This window comes from Trachemys scripta, chromosome 8 (assembly GCF_013100865.1).
Source record: "Trachemys scripta elegans isolate TJP31775 chromosome 8, CAS_Tse_1.0, whole genome shotgun sequence".
In the NCBI taxonomy this organism is placed as follows: Eukaryota; Metazoa; Chordata; order Testudines; family Emydidae; genus Trachemys; species Trachemys scripta.
In genome coordinates, this window is record NC_048305.1 from 10,742,374 (window position 1) to 10,759,933 (window position 17,560).

The 17,560-nt window shown below is 40.0% G+C and overlaps 1 protein-coding gene across 1 annotated transcript; it reads left to right on the forward strand.

The window, feature by feature from the left end:
- The first annotated feature begins 1,127 nt into the window (after positions 1 to 1,127).
- LOC117881527 (myeloid protein 1-like) lies at positions 1,128 to 14,671 on the forward strand. Its single transcript, XM_034778895.1, has 9 exons — positions 1,128 to 1,164; positions 2,281 to 2,377; positions 2,918 to 3,063; positions 3,705 to 3,860; positions 4,202 to 4,268; positions 10,815 to 10,867; positions 12,230 to 12,326; positions 13,726 to 13,877; positions 14,455 to 14,671. The coding sequence occupies exons 1-9, from the start codon at positions 1,128 to 1,130 to the stop codon at positions 14,619 to 14,621; spliced, it is 972 nt and encodes a 323-aa protein (XP_034634786.1). The 3' UTR covers positions 14,622 to 14,671.
- The last annotated feature ends 2,889 nt before the right edge of the window (positions 14,672 to 17,560 follow it).

The following is a 17,560-nucleotide window of genomic DNA, read 5'->3' on the forward strand; positions in this document are numbered from 1 at the left end:
GTTACCTAGGGAGGTGGTGGAGTCTCCTTCCTTGGAGGTTTTTAAGGCCCGGCTTGACAAAGCCCTGGCTGGGATGATTTAGTTGGGAATTGGTCCTGCTTTGAGCAGGGGGTTGGACTAGATGACCTCTTGAGGTCCCTTCCAACCCTGATATTCTATGATTCTATTTAGTTTCTGAAGAGTTAATGTACCATACAATATTTTAAAAGAACTATTAACTGACAATATATAAAAAACATCCATGCGCGTCTATTTTATCAACCATTGGGCATCACTAATATAACTCATTATGTGGTTTAAAGAAATGCCATGAGAATTGCAAAGTTAAGGTGGTTTTAAATTACCTTTAATAGATCTGAGAACTAGAGTATATACAGCCAACCAAGTTATTAGCTTTGCTTGGTATTTAGAGGAGCTTACCATTTGCTGTGCCTTTGTAATACCGTTGCTATTGTACTGGAAAAAGTCACATTGAGCATTTAACCTTCAAGATTTGGAGAGATATGACCTAATTCTGTCCTCTCTTACACCAGTGTAACTTTGCGTATAACAACCAGAATGAGATCAGAATCAGGCTCAGAGTCTCTGGCTTTGTCTGTAGTAGGCTTTTTCTTAAGACTTCCTAGGGTTGATTCTACTGGGGCAGCTCTATCAGTGGTGGGCTCAGGGGAAGAAGAGGTCGAACCAGACAACAGCTGCTATTGGAATTTTAACCATCCTGTCATCTGGATCCACCAGGAACGAGTTAGATAACAGGCTAGAAGAAGCACCAGCAACTGGTCTACACTATCTGGTTTACTGTTCCTGCCACTAGTGGAAAGAACCATGGGAAATATAAAGAGAAATCTAGCACAGATGATACCTCATTGTGAAAAATAGAGCTGGGAGAAACCAGAGTCAAAGGAGGTTTTGTGAAGCACTCAAGGGTTTGTTTTAAGGATTTTATTTCCCGTGAAAGAAAATTCTGCCTCTAGCTAGAAATGAGCATATTTCAAATTCTACAATGGTTTGACATTCAGGTGCCATGAAAGTCTTAAAACCACCGTGTTTCCACTTAGATGTATATGCTAAATTGAAAGTAAAACAGGTAGAGTAGCCCTTTCTTCCTAAAAAATAACATAATACACATGGAAAAGAAACCTTTGCTGGACTCGCTCTTACAAGGTTAGCGTGAATTGATTTCAGTCTTTCAACTGGTCATCCTATGTCCCACTGAAGTTGAAATTCTGAAGCTGCTGTTACCTTTTAGAGCTGCACCAGTTTTCAGAATTTCCCACTTTGGAACATCATGATGACTGAACCTGACACCACCTAGCACACAGGCTCTTCAAGCACTGTCTTGTATGTATATAATTCTTTCACACACAGAAAGGGAGTGCAAAGTACTCTGGGGAATGCATCTGCGACAGTGTTACAGTTTCCAAGTGACACTCCCTAATCTTCTGAATTATGGGTTCCGGGTTTTCAGTCTCTAAATGAAGAGCTGAGTAAGGCCTATATAATAGCAATGCAAACAATACAATTGATGTAAGTATCTACTGATGAATATAGATCTTTCCTAGATTAAGAGATTTTAGGAGCAGGGCCCTTTGTTCCTACATGTCTGTCAAATTTCTACCACTCTCTGGTAATTTTCATTTATCAACACACAAAAACAAGTAAAGGAGGCAACTGGTTCCCTTTTCCTCAATACACCCAAGTAATTTACTTTTCTTTTTAGCCTGGCATAGAACCTGATCAAGAGTCTATTGAAGTCCATGAATGGGCTCCAGGGAAGTTTAGATGAAGGCTGTATAGAAGTAGGGACTTGGAGCTGCTCACTTCTGACCTATCATTAAGGGAACTCTTGCAACCTGCAAATCCCCAGCTCCGCGGGTCAACTGTGTTGAGAGTCAGGGTTAGGAAAGCTGGAAAAGCAGAAAAGTTATTTATGTGGGTTCTTCTGCTGCCGTCAGACAGCTTCTCAACTTGCAGCAACAGAGGACTCTACTTTTGTTTTCTGACTCCCGCATTGAGCTAAGCTGACATCTGAATTGGTCAAAAAACCCACCAATCTGCTTACATTAAAACAATTACATGCAGAACCATTAGTTTTTTGGGACTCACACAAGCACTATGTATTGGAAAGTGACACATTTAACACAGATTACCAATTAAATTTAATGTCCGCCTATATTATCCCCATTAGTTGCACAGCAAACATTTTATAAATAATGCTTCTGTCCTGTTTAGGGCTAAAAAAAATTTCTTCACTTTTGTATATGCCATTTCTTTTTTCAGGTGCTGCAGGACCATGGGGAATGATATGTGCTGGAAATCCTTCAAACAAAATAAGGGGCTGTGACAGATTTGGCTGTGGATATTACGGAACTTCATTGTAATATGCTGAGAACAATTTTGTGTGTGTGGAATGGGTGTTTTGGGTTTTTTCCATTGCTGTTGCTAAAATAATGAAATGTTCACTAAAAACAAAAATTCTGAGTTCAGATATCATTTATAGTATCCATTTCCAACGCAGGAAAACATTTCCGTTTCTCAGGTTGCTGTTGCTCTACATGGGAGGTGGAGGGGCAGGGCGAATATTTTCTTTTTGTATATTTGAAATGCTGGTATATTCCAAGAAAATTTAAAAAGTATAGAAGATTTGAATTTTTTTTCAGTAATTTTCTTGACAAATGAAATGAATTTTTAACCAGCTCGGTTTAAGAATTGAGAGATTTACAATTACTACAACTGGAATGAAACCTCAATGATTTCTACCTCCATTGCAGAAATACAAATCGGAAACACAACAAAGCTAACAATGGTAGCCATAGCTCCTTTGTTGTTCTGATAATCTACATGGTGTATCTAGTATCAAGCTTTAATGCTGATGAATATGTAAATCAGCATTGTCTTATTACTTGCACATTTTTAGAATTGGCAGAAAGCACCGAGGGGTGGACGTAATATGCAAAGACGGATCAACAGTGTATGCTCCTTTTAGTGGCACTATTGAGAGACGAGTAAACCCCTATAGAAGGAATAATGCCATTAATAATGGCATCCAACTTCGTGGATCAGGTAACTGAACATCGATAAATCTCTGATAAACTTTAAATATTAGTCATTAAATAAGTTCACCTTCCATTCTTAACCAACTGGAGAGCTATGGAAGATGCACAACCTAAACAAAGTTAAGCAAAACATAACTGTATAGAGTAGGCCAAGGCCCGTGTTTCTCTCAGAATGGTCTGTTCCTGTATTTGAATCCAAGTACAATTCATTCACTCTTTGAAACCTAACAGGCCAAGGTCTCCATCAACAGACCAGCAGCACACTCCTTTGCCCTATACCTCTCCACCCACTTAGATAATGGGAGAAAAATGAGGATCTGGAGTGAGGAAAAGAAAGAGGAAAAATTGGAGGAGGGAGTATTAAAAGAGGGAGCTTGAAATATACCATAGCTTGGGACTAGAAAAAAAAAATCTTCACTTCTTCTCCCCCACCATGCCCAAAAAGCCCTGGTAATCCCAATTTCATGAATGCTGCTGGCTGGACTGCACAAATTCTGCCAGCACTGCTAGCACCAATGGCAGTACGAGATTGGAATATAATCCAAAAATTGCCATAGTACAACCAGTCAAGGAGATTAGATGATGATCAACTTTGATGTTTTCTTTGCCCTCCCTAAATCTTTTTGTTTTTCCTCTCCTCTCCTCAAGGTTTCTGCATACATATGTTCTACATCAGGCCGGTTACATACAGAGGTCAGATCAAGAAGGGGCAAAAAATTGGAGTAATGCTGCAAATGCAAAGCATATATCCTGGTATAACATCTCATGTTCACGTCCAGAACTGTGACCGCTCAAATCCCACTCGCAATTTATAATCGGAATTGTACATTAAATGGAAATGTACAAAGTCCCAAGTAAAATTACTGTCCCACTTCCCCAGACAGGCTACATTACAAAAGTATAGTGCATGGGAAACAAAAAGATGTTTTAGACATACAGCAAAAGAGAAATGTATATGTCAGTCACAGTACCCATGTGTCTATCAACTTGGCGTGCTGGTGCTTATGATACTATAATCTCATGCTCTGCAATAAACTATGCCAGAAATACCAACTTGTCCATTGCAACCTTTTTTGATACGAATACTCGTTTTAATGTTGTATCTTTGTCTAATACCTAAACTACGATTTCTTCATTACATGCAGGGACTCTTGGTGTGAACTCTTTAAGAAGAGAAGTGCTTTCTCTTTTTGCATTTCTAAATGAGTCCAGGTAATAAGAGAAGCAGGACAACCTCTTTATTCAGCTGAAAGGCAGAGAGATTTGTAGAGTCTAAGAGGACTGCTTATCCATAATGGGAACAGAGGGGTACTATTTCTATTATCTTTTCATTGTAACTGAAGTTTATAGAGTAGCCCATAAAAATCACTTACACCCCAAGCCAGGCAGACAGGATTTATATCCTGTGTGTTCTAGTGGTTCTCCCCTGTGCTTTAAAAGGATGCATTTTCCTTCACCTAATTAGATCAAGACTAGGTTAGGTATGTCTACACGTGCTGCAATTACACTCACACTCTCCTCACCTTAGCTTCACTCCACACCTGGTCATCCCACCTCTCCTCTCCTGCCCTGTCCCACTCAGCCCCCTCCCTTTCCCTTTAGCTGACCCCTTCCTAAGTAACCTCCCGCCAACACACACCAATACCACATCAACAACAGGTTCTCTGACTTCTTTCCCAGGCTACAAGCAGCTTCTGTCAAACTGCCATGTGTTTCTTTCATTTCTTCTGCTCTAGAGAAGCAACAACCACCTCTTGCATTGACTAGCTCAGGGAAGGTTAGAGAACGTGCTCTCACATGTGCTTTTCTACTTGTCATTCATCAATCTCAAAGCACCTGACCCTTCTTCGTGCTTTCATTATCTCCATTTCACAGACAGGGAACATGCAGCCTAGAATGGGGAAGTGATTTTCCCAAGCTAACAGTTGGAGCAGTTTACAATCAATATTTGCCTTCTGATTATACTTCCCTGAGAACAATGATAAAGCCAAATACTTACAATTCCAAAACAAATTATAGCTTCAAAGTGACTTGTGACCAAAGCTAGAGGCTGGAAAACTGATCAACTAGGGAAGCCTACTGGTTCTTAGTGAAAACCACAATACAAGCAATTGGTGTAACTATCCAAGCTTTTTGGATACAGCTTATTTAGTCCTATATTGGAATTAAATTTCATTTATCAGAAGGGTAGCCGTGTTTGTTGCTTTTTACAGATCCAGACTAAGAGTCCTGTGGCACCTTAAAGACCAACAGACGTATTAGAGCATAAGCTTTTGTGGGTGAATGCCCGCTTCGTCAGACCAGTGGGCATTCACCCACGAAAGCTTATGCTCCAATACATCTGTTGGTCTTTAAGGTGCCACAGGACTCTTTGTTGCAAATTTCATTTAGTTTCGTTTTATTTTTGTTGGGTTTTGAGTTTTATTTTTTCTTATTGTTTCTCCTTCTGTATTTTATCATTCTAATAAATCCTAATATATGAAACAGAATTCACTAACTCTTGTTCCAGTAGTTATAAACATGGTTAGAAATTGAGCCCTAATTTTTTTTTTTTTAAATGAAACCAATTCACATTTAAGGTACAGAACTGAAAATTTACACTGTGCTATCTGTGAGGGGGGTGCACTTAATCCTTCTATAAAATCTATTGCTAAAGATAATAAGGATCCTACTGAGTAATTACTAAAGACAGAAGCCTTCACAATATCCCTTTTTATGGGAATCAGCTTTTTAAATTCTTAAACCAGGTTAGGAAAGCATTGAATACAGCTCAGAAGAAAAGTAGTGCTCAGAATCAGTTTCTGTGCCACACTAAACACATTTGACTTACTATCATGAGGTAAAAATCAATACACACTTCAAAATGTTTAAATCTCCACAGAAGATGTAATTTGTTAAATAACCTCACAAACACTAGAGGCTTGTTATTAGGAAATCAAATCAAATACCTTCAGTGAAGTGGATGGTAGGTCTTGGGAAGTTATGTTGCATCTAGTAGAGAATTAGGTAAACTCTTATGAATGGCTGTGAAGAAGAACCTCATTGGCCAGATCCTCAGGTGCTGTAAATTGGAGTTGATCTACTGACTATCCACATATGTAAAGAAGGATCTCAAAAAAATTCCCCTCTGGGCTGAAATCAAACCAGCAGGATGGCATTCTAGTCACATTATGTAGTGTAGATTGGCTGGTGTGACTCTGATGAGCTATGCTAATACAGACCAGCTGAATGTCTAGCCTATAACTAATAAAACTGTGCCAGTCAGTGTGCACCCCTTACATGCACCTCATCTACTCCTTTTATTTATGATTAGCAAATGTCATTACACCATCTCACTGCCCTCTTTGATGGTCTCTAAGATAAAATAGCACAGACCATATTTTGCACTTCATTGCCAATGAAGTCAAGCTAGACTATTTAGTGAAACTACATTGCTATCCTGCCAGTTTTGTTTCATGCAAATAACCCACACACCTCCTGGGTGTGGTGTTCTCTCCCATCTAGTGGCATCGAGACCACCTAGGAGAGATTAATGAGTCCGCGTTACAGCCTTAGCTAAGAGTAGGGTGACCAGATGTCCCGATTTTATAGGGACAGTCCCGATTTATGGGTCTTTTTCTTAAATAGGCTCTTATTACCCCCCATCCCCTGTCCCGATTTTTCACACTTGCTGTCTGGTCACCCTAGCTAAGAGGCATATGACTTTTAGTGCATGTAGTAGAAGCTCATGCTCTAAGCTCCAGAGGTCCCAGCTTCAATCCTGCCCTCCGACGACTGGGTCTGTCAGTGTTACACAGGCAGGGTATTTTTTATTAGGTCTTTCTTTAAAAATGTTGTGGCTTCAAGTATATGTAATTTTCCCTCAGCTATTAATTACAATTGGTCTCTGAAAAGAAAACAAAGAGACAACACCGCAAATGAATACAGCACATTTCTTTCTGAATACCACAACTACAAAAGCCCAGTAACCATCTATTTTATTGCCCTACTAACAAGAATGAAAAAGAGAAGCTAACGAATTGACAGGCTGAAAAAAAATCAGTTGGGGCTACTTTTTGAAAACCACTAGCAGATGGTTGCTGCCATGGAACAACGTAGAACAATAGCTTGAGCCCGGCTCTTCCAACAAACAGATATAGGTGATCCCTAGGCTCCAAGCACTGCATTGGAAAGAGGAAATATAATTAATTACCTGATACCACCATGCAGCCACCACCAGCTGCTCCACACAGTATACTTGTCAGTGCCACTGCAACACTGAAAAAGGAAGAATACCTGGCAGGCCGGGATAATGGCATTTTCCCTCTGAAAGCAGCAGAATATCTGTGGACTTTTTAAGTGCAAGTTTATACTAATCCACCCAGCATTTAACTTTGCCTGCTATATGCATGGTGATCCCATTGGAAGGGTTATAATGAGCACACACATCAAGGGAAGTCAATAGTGGGTATAGAAGCAGCAAAGCAAGAAAGACATATTGGTTGTGCATAGAAGACCCAGGATATGTTATTGGGTTTGACTCATCTGATCTACTTCTTGCAGATCCTCAGGCCTTAGGCACTATATTCTTTTCTGCACCTCTCTTGATCCTATCCATTGTAGCTGGGAGGACATGTCGCAATTGCAGGTGCTCAAGAGCTGTGCAATTTTTCAGGCCGTTGTTCCAGTTCCATCTGATTTTATGTTGCAAGGGGTTTATTGCATGTTCCTTTCACAACTGGACATATCAACAGTTGTATTTTCTCTTAACATCCCAGTTTCTTAATTTGAGAATTGCTTTACATAGTTTCAGAGCTCTACTCATGTGTGAATGGGTAGGCAGACAGATTTAACCTTTCTAGAACACAAATAGCAAAAGACACACAGTACATTATAATGCTGATTTTATGAGAGAATTCTGCTTAAACAGCTGCAAAATGTTCACACACATACTGACTGTGTTTTGGCTAGGTTCCCATTGGTAAGTTGACTATTTAATGTATTTTCATGAGGGTTTAACAGACTTTTTAGCAGAAGCTTAAATATCAGCTAAATATTCTTGCAGCAAAATCCATCCTGATGTATTTAGTTTATGAAGAGTTAATGGAAAATACAATATTTTAAAAGACCTATTAACTGACAAAATATAAAGCATCCATGTGCATATATTTGATCAACTATTTGGCATGACTAATATAACTCATGTGGTTTAAAGAAATGCCATGAGAATTGCAAAGTTAAGGTTGTTTTAAATTACTCTTAATAGGTCTGAAAACTAGAGTATATATAGCCAACCAAGTCATTAGCCTTGCATCTAGAGGATAACTGGGGGGGGGGGGGGCGTCTGTGTACTGGGAGGGATATTTGGGCTCAGTCCCTGAAAGTATAATCTAAAGAGGTTAACGAAGTTCCAAATGAAGCCATTTTAAATCAGTATTGGGAAACGGAACAGGATCTTGTCTTCTGCTTATCCATGAGTGATAACAGTGAGGTTACTATAAAACCAAATAGTTTGAAGATACATGCTACAGAACTGCCAATAGTGACTTGCCACCAAATCTATCAGCTAGCACAGCCTGCTGGTTTGTAGTGAGACTACAAGAAATTGTTAGGAAAGCGATACACGTTTTTCAGACAAAGCTTATTATGTTCTGTATTTTAGTTAAATACATCTACTTTATTCTTAATTCGTTATTATTTCTCTTTCTGTATTTTATCATTCTAGTACATCCTAATACATAAAACAGAAACCGCGGACTTATTCTAGTGGTCATACACAATTGCACACTGAGCTCTAGTTACTTGTTCTATGGTTAGCCAACACACTTTTCAGGTACAGTTACAGAACTGACAACTACATTATGCTCTCTGTGCAAAGGGGATGCATACCCTTCTATACAATGACTCACTAAACAACTTGGTTCCTACTAAGTAAATACTAAAGATAGTAGCTGCCTTCACACTATCCATTTTCATGAGCATCCCAGTAGACTGTCGATGGGATTTTGGCTCCTAACTGCCTAAATCACTTTTGAAAATGAGATTCAGGATCCTAAATCAGTAAGGCAACTGAGCACAGCATTACGAGTCTGTATCCCTACGCCTTCCACATGCCTCTGTTATGCAAGCTGAGCAACTGTATTTGCCTTTATTGCACTATGGGTATGTATTTAGGCACCTAATTCCCACTGAAATCTATGGCAGCTAAGGGCCTAAATACTTTAAGGATCTGCACCCAGCTCACTACCCCATTTCTCTTTGGTTGTCGTTAAGATTAAATATTGAAGATCATATTGTGGACTTCATTGCCAATGAAGTCAAGCTAGTCCATTCAGTGTGACTAGACTGCCATTGTATAAGTTTTGTTTCAGACCGGTGGAGAATTTTTTGGGCTCCTGTATATTATTTAAATACAAGACTTTTTAATTTTCCATCAGCTACTAATTACAGTTGGTCTCAAAAGATGACTGCTAAATGGATACAAAGCTGCAAGTAAATGCAGTACATTTCTTTCTCTCATAACTATACCAAGTTCAAAGCACAATGTATTAATTCTCTTTCACATCATCCTTGGCAGTAGGGAATCAAAGAATGTCAGTTTATCAGAGAAGCTAACTACAAAGTGACAGACTGTAAAATACCATTTTGGGCTACTTCTGAAAGCAACCAGCAGATTACAGCTGCCATAAAATAAGGTAAGACAACAGTTTGAGCCCTGCTCGCCAAAAACCAAATGTTGGTGATCCCTATACTCCAAGCCCTGCACTGGATCTCTCTAATTTCATGAATGTTAACAGCAAAAGTATGCAGCACAATGAAAGGCTTAAATAACTCAGCCCCAGTATAGCTGAGGGAATACCTATTGACCTACATCCCTACAGACACCAAGAACAGCGGGGTAGGAAATCACCAATATTCCTGAAGTGCAATCCTAACTAATAATGCCTTTTCCATGGAAGGCCCATGACTTCTGGTCCATTGCTTCTTCAGGCACAGATATACTTTCTCACTACAAGACTGATAGCTTGTGTTCATTGTAACTTGCGGACTTGTTGCACATACTGCACGGTACAGAATGCACAATGGCTGGGAACATGGAGGGGAAAGGTAACTATCCCACATCACCATGCAGTCACCACTACCTGCTCCACACAGTTTACATGCTAGAAGACATGAGCAGCTGGCTGAGTGGGATAAGAAGCTGCTGCCACTACAACTGGCATGTCTCCCTCTGAAGCGGCAACATTTTTATGGAGTTTTTAAGTGTAAGTTGATACTAACTCACCCATCATTAACTTTTTCTTCTATATTATTTGTGACCCTCTTCAAAGGATTATAGTGAACACACATTTCAAGCAAAGCCGATAGTAGGTATAGGAGCAGTAAAGACATTGGATATGCATGAAAGACCCAAAGTAATTAATTGGGTTTGGCTCATCTGTTCTATTTCTCATGGACCCTCAGTGCATAGGCACTATTTTCTGAGTTCCACTCCCCTTTCTCCCATCTCTCTTGGCACAATTACAGCACCTCATCAGAAGCTGTGCAATTTCTCAGGCTGTTTCATTTGTCTGATTTTATGTGGCAAGTAGGTAATTATTGCACTTGACTTTCAACAGTTGTATTTTCTGTTAACATCTTAATTGCCTAATCTCTGCCTTACATTGTTTCAATACTCTACTCAAGTCTGATTGGGTGGGAAGGCAAACAGCCTTTCTAGGACACGCAGAGAGACTATACATTATAACTTTGATTTGATAGAGAACTCTGGTGAAACAGGTGCAAAATGCTCACACTCAAACTGATTGTTTTTGCTGGTTTGGTTTCCATTGGTAAGTTAAGATGACTATGTCATATATTTTCTTGATGCTTTTATTTCAAAACAGCCTTTTTATAGAAGTGCATCAGGTTTACTATTAACTAAATATTCTTGCAGGAAAATCTATCCTGAAGTATTTATTTTATGAAGAGTTAATGTAAAATACAATGTTTTAAAAATCTATTCTCTGAGAAAATAAAAAATGTGTGTCAGTGATATGGAGTTAGTGATTTGACACACTAAGTGGTTTAAAGAATTTAAATTCGTTTTTGAGACATAAGAATACAGGTATATACAACCATCCAAGTTATTAGCCTTGCTTTGTTTCTAGAGGGTTTTACCATTATCTGTAATGTTTCTTTGTAACATCATAGCTACTCTGTTACAGATAATCACACTGAGAAACTCTTGAGATTTAGAGAAATGACCCAGTTCTGATCTCACTCCAGTTTAACTTAATTGATTTATAACCAGAATGAGATCAGAATCAGCCCCAAAATCTCTAGCCTAGTCCACACAAGGTCTTTCTGTAAATTTCTTACCATTGATTTTACTGGTGAACCCATGAGAAATTCCAGTAGTAGAATCAGGGGGGTGCTACTTGTTGACTAGACCTGCCCAGGGCAAAGTTAGATAACAGGATGGTTAGAACACCAGTGATCAGTCTACACTAGCTGTTTTGCTGTTGCCACTAGTGGTAGTAACTGTAGAAAATTTTAAGAAAAATCTAGCACAGATAAAGCCTCATTGTAAAAACTAGGGTTGGGAGCAAACAGAGCCATAAAATGTTTTGTGAAGCACTTCTCTGAAGGTCAGCATGATGAAAACCCAACATCTATAGCGTCCCCCATTATATACTCTTGTATTGCAGAGCTAAATCAGGTCCTTATATCCTTGATTAACATTAATACATTTCCACTGAAGGCATCTGACCCTTAGCCTAAGTTAATTATTTATTGAGGTAGCAGCTAGTAGCCCTAGTAATGGACCAGGATCCCATTGTACCAGTGCTGTACAAAACAAAAAGTTAGTTAGGGAGGCAACAGTGAAGCATGGTAATCTTTTTAGGAGTCTGTAAAGAAACTTGTTGGTGTCATTAGTTATTCTTCTACCTAAAAAATCAAAGTCTTGTCTTCTGAACTATGTATTTCACTTAAGACAAAATACATCACTCTGCTTCCACTAAGTTAAAGAAAGAGCCACTGTTTTGTGCAAGACACACAATGTGTATTGGAAAGTGACACTAACAGATCACTAATGAATTTCAATTTCTTATTTTTAATCAATTATTTGCACAGAAAACATTTAATATGCAACATTCTGTCCTGTACAAAAATAAATGTGCTTACTTTTGTATTTTCTATTTCTTCTTAAGTTGCTGCAGGACGATGGGCACAAATCTGTGATGGGAATACTTGGAACAGCATAAGGGGCTGTGATAAGTATGGCTGTGGATATTATGGAGCCCCAAGGTAGTATAATTTGGACACAGGGTTTTTGGTAATGGCTTTTTTTGGGGTTGTTTGTTGTTGCTTAAATAATAAGAATGCTAATAAAGAAGAAAATAGACTAGTGAGCTTAGCCATCTTTTCCAAGCATTTAAGGCTTGCGAAGTGTGTCAGAATAACACTGCAAAGCAATTGACTAAACAAGAACAGTGTGAACGTCCTTCCAATGTGCAGTAGTCCTCATGTGATAGAATGGGAGTAGAAGTTGTCTCCAGGCTCATTCATTCATTGGCTTTCATTGATGAGGCTGTCAAACAATTGTCCCAAAGTACCGTACTTTAGTGCTACTTTAGTTTATTTTTGTGATAGAGACAGGATACTTGCCCAGTAGGATCTGGTCTGGAACGACCAGATGATTTCACTTTTCTGTTGACTGTTGCTGTAGATCTGGGGCAGAACTGAACCAATTAGTAAAAAATGATATGGTCTGTAATCTCACATCCAACCAGCTGAGTCACCTCAATCTCCCAGCTCATGGGTGAGATGCTCAGACAGTGTAAATCAAGATAGTTTCAATGAAGTTCCTCATTGGATTTACACCAGTGAGAGGTCTCACTTCAAGTGTTCTTTTTAGCCTCATATGCAAGTGGACAGACAGCTAATATCTCTAATTTCATGGTGCTAACAGCAGAGATGGTCAACTTTCCATAAAATATTTTTGTTTGTTTTAATGAAAGACGTCTTTGCCCCACCCCCAACACTAGCAAAAGAAAATTTCCATTTTGTTCATAGACCTTTTTTTTTCCCCCTGGATTTTCACTGAGAAACAAAATCTCCAAAGTGTGATTTTTTTTTTTGTTTTTTGTTTTTTTTGTTTCGTTTTTTTCCAGTTTTGACAGAGGAAAATATTTCAGTTTAGGAGTTTGGTTTTTTTGTTTAGCAACCTGGGAAAATTCCACGCACAAAAATTAAGTGAACATAAAAAAAAAAAAAAACCATAATCAAATCCATTTTTGACCAGTTCTGCTTAGCAGTTGAGAGTTTTGCAGTAATTCAATCTAGATTGAAACCTAAAACTTTTCTACTTTCATCGCAGAAATACAAATTTTAAGTGCAAATAAGCTAAGGATAGTCCATTTTGCTTTAAAGAATCTACATGGTAACAGTCTTTAGGGCTGGAGAACATGTCTGCAAAGCATGGGGCAGGGATCGCTAGCTGGAGGATTCTCTGCTAATTGAAGTCTCTAAACCACTGGATTTGGGGACTTCAACAGCAGAGTCAAGGGAAAGGGTTGGGACGGCTTTGTGGCCTGCATCATGCGGGAGGTCAGACTAGATGATCATAATGGTCCCTTCTGACCTTAAAGTCTATGAGTCTATGTCAAAAGGTAGTGTCATTACTTACATATGTCCATATTTTCAGAAATGGCGGAAAGCACCTAGCAGTGGACGTTATATGCCAGGACGGATCAGGAGTGTATGCTCCTTTTAGTGGCCTGATTGTGAGACGCATTAAACCCTTTGGAAATAATAATGCCATTGATGATGGAATCTTACTCCGTGAAGTAAAATCAGGTAACTGAGCTACCATAGATAAAAGTCTTTAAATACTGGTCATTAAATAATTTTACCTTCCTAGGCAATTGTAGCCCTATGGAAGAAGAACAATCTACACAAAAGTTAAAAGTTAAGCAAAGCGTAACTATAGAGTAGGCCAAGGCCCATGTTTCACTCAGAACTGTCTGTTCCTGTATTCAAATCCAAGTACAACTCATTCACTCTTAAAACAGTCCAACGTCTCCATCAACAGGACCAGAATACACCCTTTTCCCCCTATAGCTCTCCACACACTTAGATGATGGAACAAAATGAGGACCTAAAGTAAGGACAACCTTGTAGAAAGGGGAAAGAAGTATGAGAACAAGGAGCTTGAAGTATGCCATGGTTAGTTTAAGGAGAAAAAAATTTTTTTCCCCATCCCTCAAAAATACCAACCCTGAAAATCTTAATTTTATGTTTGCTGCTGTCTGGACTGCACCAGTGCTAGTGCATTTTCTTGAAAACTGCCAGAGTAGAGATAGCCAAGGGGATCTGATGCCTATCAGAACTTTGATATCTTCCTTTAATCTCTCTCCTTTATCCTCCCCTAAAGGTTCTTGCATAAAACTGGCCTTTATCAGGCCTTTGAGAAGCAGAGGCTGGATCAGGAAGGGATCTAAAATTGGAATAATGATGCCAATGCAGAGCGTGTATCCTGGTACGATATCTCATGTTCGCATCCAGAACTGTGACTACTCAAATCCTACTGGCAACTTATAAATGGAAACTTACATGAAATGGAAGTGTACAAAACCGCAAATAAAATCTGAGCAACCAAAAGTGAGGTTTTTTTTGTTTTTTTTTTTTCCCAATCCCCCACCTAAAAATTTAGACCATGGGAAGGAAAAAAGACATTAGCGCACACAGCAGAGTAAACGTGTACATAGCGTGTGTAACACGGCCTGTAGCAACTCAAAGAATGTACCCTCCTCAGGGCAGACTTAAGAAACAGGGCACATACCCCAAATTGATTGCGAGTTCTATACTTAGGCTATGTTTACACTACCGCTGGATCAACGCTCTGACAATCGATGCACTGGGGGTTTATTTAGAAGGTCTAGTGAAGACCCACTAAATCGATGGCAGAGCACTCTCTGGTCGACCCCGATACTCCACCCGGAATGAGAAGAGTAAGGTAAGTCTACGGGAAAGTGTCTCCCATTGACCTAGCGAGGGGTAGACACCACAGTAAGTCAACCTAAGTTATGTGGACTCCAGCTATGTTATACACGTAGCTGGAGCTGCGTAACTTAGGTCGACTTACCGTGGTAGTGTAGACATCACCTTAGATTTCACCAACCAATTATCAAGTGGAAACACTTCAGGCACTGTAACAGCCTAACCATGGAGTCACAGACAGTCCACTTGTGTACGCCAATCTATCTCAGTATTCAGGGGAGCATATTTTTGTGATACATGGCCACTAACACCAAGAATCACAGCAATATTCAGGTTATTCCTAGCTCCAAAGGACCAGTCACTTACCCCAGGTCAATTGCACCTTAGATCTCACATCAAAGACGATGAATATAAAGATTCATTAACTAGGAAAAGGAAATTAGAGAGTTATTTACAAGGTTAAAGCAAGTAAACATGTACACAAGTTACAATTTAAGTTTCAAAATGCAATAGAAGCCTCTATATTCAGCAAGCTCTGTATGTCCTTTAGGGGCTAACTCAGGGTATGTCTACACTACCCGCCGGATAGTGATCGATCTATCAGGGATCAATTTATCTCATCTAATGTAGATGAGATAAAATTGATCCTCAATCGCTCTGCCGTCGACTCCGGAACTCCACCGCGTCGAGAGGTGGAAGCGGAGTCAATGGGGAGAGCGGCAGCGGTCAACTCGCCGCCGTCCTCACGGCCAGGTAAGTCGACCTAAGATACACCAACTTCAGCTACACTATTCGCGTAGCTGAAGTTGCGTATCTTAGGGCAACCCCCCCCCCTCTAGTGTAGACCTAGTCTCAGGCTAAGCAACTGGGGATCTCTTGCTTATGCCTAGAAAATCCCCATCCCTGCTTCCTCTGAGTCCAAGCATAGAGATAAATCAGTTTCTTCATGTTAGGGTTTTTTTCTCTCTCCTGCCACATGCCCTGAGCTGCAAACTCCCGATAGGAGGAATCCACTCATGTGACTCGTCTTCAGGGGGGAGGGTAGAACACCCATAGTTTGTCCTCTTTAATGCCCCACAATAAATACATCTGGTGTCAATGGACCTTTCCTGTTGGGCAGGACATAACACCTTCTGTTGCAGATCAGTACTTCACTTTAATTAATGTCCCTCTCCTGTCTGGTGATTTACGTACTCTGAGGCTCACAATATAACCTCTCAAATAAATATAGGTGTGACATTCTGCACCTCGTGGGAACACCCTATACCCCCATGTTCATCCTTATAAAATGATTGTGTGGTATCTAATGCAAAGTTTGTCATGTCCGGTCTCTTCGGAAGGCTCATGATGCACTGAGCATTGTTGTTATAGTGATGTTATAGGTTGTAATTTCATGTATATAGTTATGAGGCTGAAAATGTGTCTTCATGGCTTAAAATAAGCACAGGATCTGTTGGACTCCCGAGTGAGTCACCCCCTTTCCCTTGGTCAGACAGGGACTATGCTGAGGTAATGCTCACCTGACTCTGAAAGGGAGAGGGAGAGAAGGGCGCAAAGCCAAGAGGGAAGAAAGAACATGATAAAAGGGAGAGACGTTTGCCATGCTGTTCCTCTCTCTTCCACCTCCATCTACAGACATCACCACCAAGCGACTGAAGCGCTGATCAAAGGGAAGAGCCTGGCTGAAGGGCAACCAGCCAGCCTGTAGTGAGAAACATCTAAGTCTGTAAGGGCATTGAAAGTGTTAAGAGCAGCTTAGAATGCATTCTGCTTTTATTCCATTTGACCAAATCAGACTTATTATGATTTGACTTATAATCACTTAAAATCTATCGTTGTAGTTAATAAATCTGTGTTTATTCTACCTGAAGCAGTGCTTTGGTTTGAAGCGCGTCAGAGACTCCCTTTGGGATAACAAGCGTGGTGCATATCAATGTCTTTGTTATATTGACAAACTCATATAAGCTTGCAGCGTCCAGCGGGCATAACTGGACGCTGCAGGGCAGAGGTTCCTAGGGTTGTGTCTGGGACCAGAGATATTGGCTAGTGTCATTCGGTTGCACAATCCAAGGAGCAGCTTACATGCCAGAGGCTGTGCATGAACAGCCCAGGAGTGGGGGTTCTCACAGCAGAGCAGGGTAAGGCTGACTCCCAGAGTCAACGATTGGAGTGACCAAGCAGATCACCAGTGCAGAAAACACCAGAAGGGAACGTCACAATAGGATACAAAGATTGTGAGATTAATGCAGGCAGCAACTCACAAGCATTCAATAAAGTCTAACCACATTCTTATAATTCTAATGCCTTTGTCAACAATACTAACACACAAGTAAGCCAGCCTGATTCCAGCTAAGTATTTGCCAGCGTTCAGCTGAGACCCGGGGACATTGGCGTGAGCTGGCACCTGCTTACCAGCATCACAATATGCACAGTAGCCATGTGTCACCCATCAGTTTAGCATACCAATGATTATTTGCCTAAGACATCGTAATCTCAGGCTTAGCAATGAGCTATATCAGAAGTACTACTTTGCCCAGTTA

What these genes read in the sequence shown, in the direction of transcription:
- LOC117881527 (XM_034778895.1), top strand. Translation starts at nt 1,128, where the DNA reads ATGGAAAAGAAACCTTTGCTGGACTCGCTCTTACAAG. An exon ending in CATCCAACTTCGTGGATCAG is followed by an intron (nt 3,064 to 3,704) that starts GTAACTGAACAT and finishes CCTCTCCTCAAG; the next exon opens with GTTTCTGCATACATATGTTC. An exon ending in GCATTTCTAAATGAGTCCAG is followed by an intron (nt 4,269 to 10,814) that starts GTAATAAGAGAA and finishes CTGGTGAAACAG; the next exon opens with GTGCAAAATGCTCACACTCA.